We start from the raw sequence: 11,661 nt of genomic DNA on the forward strand, positions 1-11,661 counted from the left end.
AACCTTCCAGTAAAAGATGCTTGGCAATATAAATATTGTCTGGGTCAGAGCTCGCCAGTGATGCTGCACCTGCGCAAAGTACAGGGTCTTTGAGCTATTGACTGTCCTTTGGATAGAAATAGCCCTTTGTTGGACTGTTAAAAATCCAAAAATGCGTTTCACAAAGACACGACAGGAAGTTTGGACTCTTTGGATGAAATTCGGCCCAGTTTTTGACTTGGATGACGGTCAGAGTAAGGCAAGAGCGAGTTACATCCTTTTTAAAACAAGGAAACAGGGTCACTGTATTGAAACCCTAGTTGGGAACGGTGGCAACGCGTAGGCAAAGTGAGTGAAATGACATTTGCGCGGGGGATGATTCAGAGTTGTGGCGAATTATATATCAGAAGATTGAGAATAGCCTGTACGTTGAAACATTAGCCTGGACTAAGCAAAATGGTAGCTTCAAATGACACGAAACCTTCTGGGGAGAAGGAATAATTGGAAACAAATTTGCAGAACGCCATCTCCTGCCTGATTTCCCATTCCCTTTACGGGGAGAAGTTGTCAGCACACAAGCAAAGACGCCATGCTGAATAAAACCTACCTCATTCAACAGTGAAGTGAGAGTGGAATTTGGGGCTTGGAGAGGCCGGAGAACACTGATTTGCACTCCCATTTGGCCATTCCCTTCTCAATGCTTCACAGCATAGTGATATGAAACCAGTACATGTCTCCCAATGACTAGGAGTGCGATGAACACTCCCCACTTGCGTGAATGGGGGCAGCTCCAACAACACTCGACAAGTGATACCATCTCGGACAAAGCAGCCCTCTTGATTGACACCATGTTCACAAGCATTTACTCACTCCAGCACCTACGCTCAGTAGCAAGTGTTTACTTTCTACAAGATGCACTGCAGAAATTCACTAATGATCCTTCTACAGTACCTTCTAAACCTACAATTACTATCATCTAGAAGAACAAGGGCAGGATTTTCATTTGAATAACACCACCTGCAGCTCACAACCCCCTGCTCCCTTTACTCACAAACCTGACGTTGTTCCCTCAATGTGATTGTTGTGGGTCCACTTTCATTGCATGAACTGCAGCGGTTCAAGAAAGAGGCTTACCATCACCTTCTCAAAGGCACCTTAGAGGCAGGTGATAAATGTTGGTTCAGCCAGCAACGCCTATGAATACATGAACAAGTAAAATAAACTTGTTTTCTTAGAGAATCGAGTTCAACGATATTCACAGTGTACCACACTGTATCAACGAACAGCCCAGTTACAGGCTTGGTACTACTAAGTGACGCTGACAGAATTCTGATTGCTGGTAAATGTGAGAACCCCTTTGTGGGTTTCCACAAGCTAAAGGTCTCAGTCAGACTTCTTCCCCACTGAGGATCTTGGTCATGTGATATGGATGAAGCAGGCGTTTGTCTCCATATCTAAAACAGTGCAAGGAATAAATGAATGGTCATCCGTGCCACCATGAATAGGAAGCAAGCATCCGTGGCAATTGGATTTTGCATCAGGGTTCATCCATTCAGTGACAAAGCAGTTGTTGCTCCCCATCACTGTAAGCTCACCGAGATGAACTGCATTGCTCTAGGGTCTGGTGCAACCCCAATTTGAATTACTTTCGCTGCGTTGGTTTTGAAGCTCTGGAATATTGTCACTCAACTTTTGCCTTTCTCTACCTTGTTCTCATTTATAATATTCCTCTAAAACTATCACCTAGGATCTCAGAGTCGTACAGCACGGAAGCAGACACTTCAGTCCAACCAGTCCATGCCGAACATCATCCCAAACTACTCCCCACCTGCCTGCTTCCCTCCAAAACCATCCTGTTCATGTATCTATCCAAATGTCTTTTAAACGTTGTAATTGTAACCACATCCACCACTTCCTCGGGAAGCTTATTTCACACGCACTCCCGCCATGTGTAAAAAAAATTTGCCTTTTATGTCTTTTTAAAATCTCTCTCCCCTCACCTTAAAAATCTGCTCTCTTGTCTTGAAATTCCCAACTTAGGGAAAATACAACTACCATTAACTCCATGTCTCCCTCTTATTATTTTATCAGACTGCCTCTCAACCTTCTACCTCCAATGAAAAAGGTCCCAGTCTTTCCTTATAACTCAAAACACTTTAAAAGGCCCATATCGAGATGTGTTTGATATTGGCATTTGTAGAACCTTTGGGACATTTCATGCCGTTATACAATTGTTTTATAAATGCGACATATTGTTGCTGTGGACGTAGTGTAGAAAATGCCTTTGCTTTTCCAAGTGCAGAGAAACTGAGAAATAACAAAATTCCCATGTTTTATTTGTTTTTTCCCCTGCAAAGACTGTACAGACTGATGTACTTTTGTATATACTTACAAATTATTTCATGAATAACGTCAATTTTTGAAAATTAAAAAAATGGTCAATATTCAAAACAAAAGCCGATTTAGTATCATTCTGGCAAATATTGTTCCGGGAAGTCGGAACTAAATTGTGAGTGGGATGGAGATTTTAAAACAAGATTTATGGATTTGTCTGACGGTGGATCTGGAAACCTCATTATTCACTGCCGCGTTTCTCTTTTCACAAGTCAGGCCATTTCAATAAGAACTACATTGTTTACATCCTTGCCCATCTTCCGCTTTCCTTCTGCTTCAGTACATTGAAAACTCTGCCGTCCATATCTTAACTGAATCCATGGCCTGTGAGTCGGCTTTTCACTGACTCCCAGTCTACCAGCACTTCAATCTTGAAAGGTTACATCTTACTGTTCAAATCGCCTGTTCGCCTCATTCTCCATAACCTCCTCCAGGTTTACAATCCTGCCAGAACATCGCATTCCTTCAAGCTATCCTCTTGACCATCCAGTTTCTTTCACACCATCACTGGAAACTATGCTTTAAAGTCCTGAGCTAAGGAATTCCCATCCCACAACATTGAGACCCTGCATTCACTGACCCTTTTTTTTCCTCAAATTGAAGTCTCCTGACGCAAAATTGCACTTTTGTCTTGTCTGAATACGCCCTAGTGAGTCACATTGGCACGTTTCACTTGCTCAAGCCGTAAATTGTTGTTATTGAGGGGTTGCATTTACGTTTTACACGCAAACAACAAGGAAGGGTTATTGGTGCAATGAATCCTATGCCCCGCCACTTGATCTCTCTCAATGTTTAACAATTACTCCACCATTCTATTTGGCCTTTAACTAAATAGACCAACTGAAATGATTCCAACCCCTTTATCCCCATTCCGCACGTTGAGTGTTAAAGTATACACGCTTTGCGAACGTTCTGTCTTGGGGATTATTTCATACATTTTTATTCTCCGGGAAAAATGCCAAGAATAAATGGACAGCCCATTGGATATTTGAGCTCGGTTCCCGTGAACCAGACTGCCCGAAGCAGGATGGATACACATTTCTTTTTTTAAAAAAATGACAAAACAAGTACTTCGGTCTATCAATTTTAAATTTGCTTTCGACTAAATTTGCACCTTTCTGACTGACTTCCACAAAGCTAAGTATCACTTTTCCTGTCTGGAAGTGAGTTCCTTTTCTCTGCTAAACTGCAGAAGGACATTGGATTTGAAAGTTAATTATTATCTAGTGAGAGGGGTGGGGAAGGGGCTGAGCAGTATTATTGAGTCTGACAGTGAGTGGGAGCTGAAGGCATGTTGCACAGTCGTGATGAGTAGGTCCCTGAAGACCGCCCGCTTCATCATTGCAATTCACTGATCGAGTTCAGCTCTGACGCAGTATCAAGCTTACTGACTCCACTGAGGCAGCTCCTCTCGACGTTAAAGGGAAATGTTTCAGGACAATAAAACCAGTAAATCTTAAAGTAAACTAGTTCATATTTTAAATGTTCAACAGAAAGCGTCACTATAGCATTGGTGCAAACAATGCAGGTTTCACACATTTTTAACCTAAACTAATTTATGATTTTATGAATGTACAATCCTCTGCACAATAAAAACGTGTATCCCAGCATTTTGCAAAACTTGTCAAGCTGATTGTTAGCAGATCCGTGTGAAAGGATCGTGCTTACCTACACACTTCTGTCCAGAATGAGCTTGAAGTACACTGCCTCTGAGTTTGTCTACTTTGGCAACTTTATGTATGTCATAAGCTCAATGTCCACAATGCCACTTTAAAACATTTGAAAGCTTAGAAGCTCCACCAAATGAAAGTGGGAGTGTTCAGAGGCTAGAGAAGAACCACATCTCAATGTTTGGTCAGCAGCAGAAAGACTTTGTCCAATTTCCGTCTTTCGTGATTGTTTACTGACACTTTGACAACCTTTCTGGATATGTCAGACTGCCCCGTCTTGGAATTGAATGCGTCGTCTACAAACAGAACAGCGGTCTTGCCCTCTCTGTTAAACGTGCGTCTGGCGGCAGAAAAGGGCTGGCAAACCGCTGCTTCTTTTCAGATGTTTCTGTTCAAACTTCAAAGTGGGGGGTTTGGGGCGGGGGCCATAAATGAACCAGCCATACCGAGTTAGCCAGGCAGTATTGTTAACTTAACGAGATCACACATCCAAATCATGGAACATCTCGCCTGATGCACGGATAAAAGAAAAGGTGCAGCAAGATTAACACCTCTCAAACCAAGGATGTCGCTGGAAATCAGTCAAACCAGTCACAACTGTGAGAAGGTTGTGAAGTTGCACCGTCCCTCACTTTGAGATGATTCATTTGAACAATTGAGCCTTAATTTTCTTAAAATTAAAGACATATTTCACAGTTTATCGCTCAGCATTGACACCTTTGCTGTGAAAATGACTCCCAGCTCTGACCTGTCTCACCAGCATCTCTTTCAGCTGCAGACTGCGCTTTTAGATTTGCAGTGTTTAGGACTTGCTGGCGAGTCTCTACGTGTGTGTATGTATGAGAGAGTGTGTGTGCGTGAGTGAGTGTGCATGTATATGTGTGTGCGCCTGACTGTCTGTGTATGTATGTATGTCAGTCTCTGTGTGTGTCTCTGTGTGTGTGTGTGAGTGAGAGAGAGAGAGAGCCCTGACTGTGAACGGGGAGAAATGAGACGGTGTGTTGAACCAAGCGGATTGTGGTCTAACCCCGGGCTCGCCTTATTGCTGTCCAGCATTTGGTCTTGAGGGAGCGTGCCCCGGTCACACAGAGAGGAAAACGGACAGCGGCGGCACGGTCAGACTCAGCTCCATGTTGGAGACAGCGGATTGTCCCTGCCTGAAGCCGCCGGTGTCAGTGCGGCAACGATAGTAGAGAAGGCGCCGAAATCGCCAATGCGCTTCTGAGCATGAGGTTCAATAGCGAGGCCGCAGCGCGGGGCCAAGAACATGAGAACTTGGTCCGAACACTTTAGCAGAGAACCACACAGCAGCCCAGAACATGTCCTTCGGCCCATCAAGTCTGTACTACCAAAGCTACACCAAATCTAAATCTGTACGAGCCTCAGTTCAAAATGACCTCCCCGCAGCTGGTGTGTAGAAAAAGAGGGATGTGGAAACTGGACCGGGAGCCAGAGCGACACGGAGAGGCAGAGGCAGCGTTAGAAGCATCAGGAGAGGAAGGCAGCATTCAGAGAGGTGTACAAGCATTTCGAGTCAGAGGGTCATGACTTTAGCCCAACCAATCCATGCCGACCATAATCCCGGATTACAGTAGGCCCTCCTGCCTCCAAATATTTCTTATTCATGTACTTACCCAAATGTATTTTAAACATTGTAACTACACCCGCTCCTAACACTTCCTCTGGAAGTTCATTCCATTTACAAACCACTCTCTGTGCAAAAACAAAAGTTGCCCCTCAAGTCTTTTTAAAATCTTTCTCCTCTCATATTGAAATATGCCCCCAGTCCTGAAATCCCCCCACCCTCGCGAAAAGACACCTGGTCGATCACCTTATCTATACCCCTCACGCTTTAAAAAAAAAAGTCACTCCTTAACCTCTCCTGCTCTGGTGAACAGTGACAAAAGAAGTCCCAGCCTTTCCTTGCAAGCTGTTGGCACGGTTCAAACTTGCGCCTCGGGGTAGAAAGCTCACCTGTCCAGGGCGATAGCAGTCATTGAATAGATGCTGGCGAACATGGCAGTGATGGGGAAGAAGTTGTGGAAACGACAGTAGCCGAGGCCGAAGTACCATTCGTTGTGGATGCCGTAGACAAAGTTGATGACAGCATTGAAAGCAGCCACCGAGCACTCGGTGAAAGCCAGGTTGACCAAGAAGTAGTTGGTCACTGTCCGCATCCTCTTGTGGGCCAGAATAATCCACATGACCACCAGGTTCCCGCAGACTCCCACCACCACGATAATGGAGTAGGCGAGCGCCCACAGAGCAATCTGCCACTTGGGCTGCAGGAATTTAGTGTCGAGTTCCTCGGTCTGGTTCCCTGGCTCAGAGTCATTCCCTTGCCACACATTCAGCTCCATGGTGAGAGAGCACTGCAAGTCACCGTCTCTTCCGTCAGATCTTGCTCACTGCAGAAGCTCACTGCATGTCACAGGGGGACAGTCTCTCCCCCACCCTCCTCCGCTTCTCGGCCGCTTTTAGCTAATAGCTTTCTGGTCGGGTCCCTGAGAAAAAACTCTGCAGAGCCATTTCTTGCTCTGGAGTCGGGGAGTGTATGTGTGTGTGCGTGAGAGAGAAGGCGTGAAACCTCGGGCTCCAACACACACGTGTTGACTCTGGCAGCCTGACAGACAGACACCGGGAAATAGCAGAAGGCTGGTCTCTTTAAAACCCAATTGCACAGGAGACGTCAGTGCTCCGGGGAGGGCAGGAGCGAAAGGAGGACCACCCTTCATCCCTCACCGACTTGCTCGCCCCAACATTCTCCAGAAAGGGAGCCAAGAGAGGAATCTCTCCAATGACTGCCTTAATCCTCTAAGTCGGCGAAACGTTCAGTCCTGGTGAAGTATGATCTACGATTAAACAACAAGTGACGGCTTTGAATGCGCATTGTAGCTGCATCGCCACCTTCGGTCTGAATCATTTCTTGATCTAATTTCCAAGAGGGTCCAGTTAAACTGCGTTCAGCACTCTGCAGCTGACCAGCCTTCACAGCCAGCTCCTGGCTGCTTGGTTTCAGTTCTCACTGTGTTCATATTACGGCTTCCACTAGCATTCCATTCGTTCAATCGCCTCCTCTCTCCGTTTTGGGGGCTCGGTACAATTCTGTCTGGAAGCCCCGTCCTGCAATTAACCAAAACAGCAGCAAACAGCCCTAGGAGTCGAAACGTGTGCACGAGGGATTGAGAGGCAGTCAAACAATTAGAAATTTCGATGGCGAATTATTGAACAGACAAGTAAAGTCTATTGTCATTTATTTTGCTCTTAAAACGAAGGATGAACACATCCAGAGTAACTTAACAGTATTGTTCCATGACTAAATCCCGTCCATATAATTGCCAGTATTAAACACTGTGTAGGAAACCAGTCACTGTCGATTCTGTTGAATCTAGACCTCTGCTCCTATCCTGTCCCAGTATCCCGATAATAAACTGGCAAAAAATGTCTACCCTTCATGCTGTGAGAAGACAGCCAGTAATCTAATTCAGGGATAACGTCTCCTCCCAACAATTCTAATCGTTTTCTTTGGTTCTTTGAGCAAGAATCTGGAATTCATATTCTGTGTCCACTGCTCAAATACCATTGTAATGATGCTACATTTTAAAAAGATTATTTTGTCTTGGTTTTATTTTTAAGAGAAGTTGTAAAGACAGAGGTGCAGAAGTGGCCACTGGAGAGAACCTAAGTCAACAATCAGTGGAAGCGTTCAGGTTTTTTAAAAATATAGTTGTAACAATGAAAGGAGAGTGGCCAGCTCTCATACATCAAGCTTTCTAGTTTCTTTTAGCCGGAGCAGTCAGAAGGTGTTTGCGGTCCCAGAAGAGTTGGGGCTTCAGTAAATGATTCCCAGCTGCTACTTTCTCTGAAATCTCTCTTGATGTTGTTTCCTCCTGGACTGAAGAATTGCCTGTAAGAATCTGTGTCTGAATTTACCTTTTTGCCAAGGGGTTTGTTTGTGGGGTGTTACTATCTTGGAACAATTAATTAGCAATATGTACTGGACCTATTATTTTGTTAAGTTTTCCAATAGTTGAGTTATTTTAAATTCCTCTTTCTTTGTTTGTAGTTTAACTCCAGTTTTCAAATAAATTGCATTTTGCTTAATGTCAAGTGGTTTGACCAATCGCATCACATCTGGAACACACACTTCACACCTACCTTTAAAATAAGAAAAAAGTTAAGGTCTAGGCTACCTTCTTAAAATATCTTGAGGGGGTCTGGTCTGGTCCATTTTACAGAATTTTGCATTCAAAGGAATGTGGGTTTGTTAACTGAACCAGCATTCATTTCCTATCCCTGATTGCCCTGAAGAAGGCCATGGTGCTTACTTGAATCAATGCAGTCAATGCACTGTTGGTAGATCCACAGTATTCTCAGGAGGGGAATTCCAGGATTTTTAACAAGCAACTCTGAAGGAATGTCAATATATTTCCAAACAAGAATAGTAAGTGGCTTGGAATAGATGCTGCAGGTGGTGATATTCCCATATATCTGCTGCACTCTGTCCTTCTAAGTGGTTGAGGTTCTGAGTTTGGAAGGTGCTGCCAGAGAAACCTTGGTGAACTGCAGTCTAGTTAATGGATGGTGCACACTGCCATATTGAGCATCAGTGGTGCAGGGAATCAATGTTGACAGTGGTGGACTGAGTGCTGATCAAGAGGGTTGCTTTGTCCTGGATGAATTCAAGCATCTCGAGTATTGCTGGAGTTGCACCTATCTAGCCAAATGGAGAGTGTTTCCACTTCTCACTTGTGTTTGATAAATGATGAAGATCAGCAGTAAGGAGACATGAGGTGAGTTATTTACTGCAGGATTCCTAATCTCTGATCTACACACAGTAGTCACATATCTTGTCGAATTTAGTTACTAGTCAATGGTAACCCCCAAGATATTGATAGTGGGGATTTAGAAATAGTATTGCCATTGAATATCAAAGGCACCGGTTATGTTCTCTTTTGCTGGAGATTGACATTGCCTGGCATTAGAGTGATGCAAATGTTATTTGTCCCCTATCAACCTTGGTCTTGCTGCATATGGCTGCTTCAGTACTTGAGGAGTCACAAGTGGTGCTGAGTATTGTGCAATCATCAATGGACATCCCTACTTCTGATCTTATGAAGGAGAGAAGGCAATTGATGAAGCAGTTGAACATGACTGAGTCTCGGGCATTACCCTGAGTAACTTCTGCAGAGATGTCCTCAAGCTGTGAAGATTGACCTGCGACAACTACAGTCATCTTCCATTGTGCTAGGGATGACTCCAACTGGCAAAGAGGATTTCTCATCATTCTCACTGGCCTTAGTTTTGCTGGGGCTCCTTGATGCCATACTTCATGATGCATACTTGATGTCAAGGACATTAACTCTCACCTCTGTGGTTCAGTTCTTATGTTTCTGTTTGGACAAAATACATAATGGTATTAAGCCAATGTTTATGCACTACACAAATTTCCTCCCATCTTCCCACCATTGATCAGAACCTGAATTAGGCCAACCCCATCAATGCTGTGGTTCTGAGTTACCTTCATGAGAAGAGACCATCATACTTGGACGAAGCATAACAATTCTGATGGTTAAAAGCCAACAAAAACATTTTTTTGCAACAACCAGCTATCCAGTCTGATGCCAAAAACTGCTCCTCTTACTCCAATGTTTTCAGATGTTTCACATAATTTGTTAACTTCAGCATTAAAAGTCCAAAAGAAATTATGAATCATAAAAGTAGTAGTTTCTCAGTCAATCCACTTCAGAACCCCAGTTGATGTCATTGGTTGATTGGGCACGTGTCTCTTGTTCTCTTCAGTTGATTGACATTCTCCTTGTGTCTTCCATTCTTGTCCACCAAATTACTATGAGCCACTGATGAGTAACCTGTAGTCACTAGCCATGTGCATGACAAGAGACATTTTGACCATTGATTTGCTTGCCATGATTAGTAGACAATCTGTTTCAGATTGGTTAGGTAATGGATATTCAATTTCTGAATTACTTCTTATAAAAATATTGGTCACCCTCACTTCCTGCTACCTCCTATTTTATTCTCTGTTATGCCAATTTCTTTGTAAAATCATCCTCCTTTGCAACATACTTGTCTGTATCAACCTTCTACATCTTACACAATATTGCACCAATTAAGTCATTTAAGTGTCTGCTTATGTGTGTCTGTAGCATCATCCCCAAGTGATTAAATAATGTCCCAAATGCTACACATTAATACAGCTAAACATTCTCCAAAATTTCAAAGTCTAACAACACCTTTAATGTGAAAAACCATGTGTAACTCCAAAATAGCTGTTGATGCCGTGAACAAATTAAAGCTGAAAACATAGCACTTGTTACAAACTTGAAGTTACAAAACAAGCCAATTTGAAAATGGCTGCATCTTTAAGTAAAAGCTTATAACTCAAAGGATTTTCACATTAATTGTCATAGGTTTGCATTACTGTGAGCCTCCAAAACCAAAACACATTACTTTACTTTTGGCCTGTGCCATCTGGCTTTCTTCCTTACCAAAAGTTTTTAATAATTAACAACAAGAGGCATGTGACCCATGGTATGTCACAAGGATCAGTGCTGGGTCCACTGCTTTTCATCGTTTATATGAATGATTTGGAGTAAAATAGGAGGTATAGTTAATAAGTTTGCAGATGACACCAATATTGGTAGTGTAGTGGACAGTGATGAAGACCATCTCACAGTGCAATGGGACTTTGATCAGATGGGCCAGTGGGCTGAGGAGTGGCAGATGGAGTTTAATTTAGATAAATGTGAGGCATTGCTTTTTGGTAAGGCAAATCAGGGCCAATCCTATACAGTTAATTGTAGGGGCCTGGGGAATGTTGCTGAAGAAAGAGCCCTACAAGTGCAGGTGCATAATTCCTTGAAGGTGGAGTCACAAGTAGAGAGGGCGTTGATGAAGGCATTTGGCACAATTGTGACATCATGGTGTGGTGGTAGTGGATATTAGTGAGGCCACTTTTATAATATTGTGTACAATTCTGGTCAACTTTCTCTTGGAAAAATATTGTTAAATTTGAGCTGATACAGAAAAGATTTCCAAGGATGTTACTGGGACTAGATGGTTTGAATTAAAGAGAGAGGCTGAATAGACTGGGGCTAATTTTCGTGAAGCATCGGAGGTTGAAAGATGACTTTATAGAGGTTTATAAAATCATGAGGGGCATGGATAGGATAAATAGCCAAGCGCTTTTTCCTAGGGTGGGGAGTCAAAAACTGGACAGCATAGATTTAAAGTGAGAGGGGAACGATTTGAAAAGGAACTGAGAGGTAACTTTTTCATGCAGAGGGTGGTGCACAAATGGAATGAGCTGCCAGAGGAAGTGGTGGAGGCTGGTACAATTACAACATTTAAAAAACATCTGGATGGGTACATGAATAGGAAGGATTTTGAGGGATATGGGCCAAGTGCTGGCAAATGGAACTAGATCAGATTGGCATATCTGGTTGGCATGGACAGGTTGGACTGAAGGGTCTGTTTCTATGCTATTTGACTCTATGATGATTCTGTGAGGTCTTCTCTTTGCTATCCCACAGGATCAAGAACCAAACACACAATATCAACGTTTGTTGGTTGGACCTGCAATCCCCCACAGACCCAC

The 11,661-nt window shown here is 43.3% G+C and overlaps 1 protein-coding gene across 1 annotated transcript in view; it reads right to left on the reverse strand.

Annotated features, from left to right (window-relative positions):
- LOC122543139 (substance-P receptor-like) overlaps positions 1-8,157 on the reverse strand; it is a 44,035-nt gene extending 35,878 nt beyond the window's left edge. Inside the window, exon 1 of the mRNA XM_043681485.1 lies at positions 6,018-8,157. Within this exon, the coding sequence (XP_043537420.1) occupies positions 6,018-6,403 (386 nt within the window). The 5' untranslated portion in view covers positions 6,404-8,157. The remainder of the gene's footprint in view (positions 1-6,017) is intronic.
- Positions 8,158-11,661: the final 3,504 nt, after the last annotated feature.

The sequence above is a fragment of the Chiloscyllium plagiosum genome, chromosome 42, assembly GCF_004010195.1.
Source record: "Chiloscyllium plagiosum isolate BGI_BamShark_2017 chromosome 42, ASM401019v2, whole genome shotgun sequence".
Lineage (NCBI taxonomy): Eukaryota > Metazoa > Chordata > Chondrichthyes > Orectolobiformes > Hemiscylliidae > Chiloscyllium > Chiloscyllium plagiosum.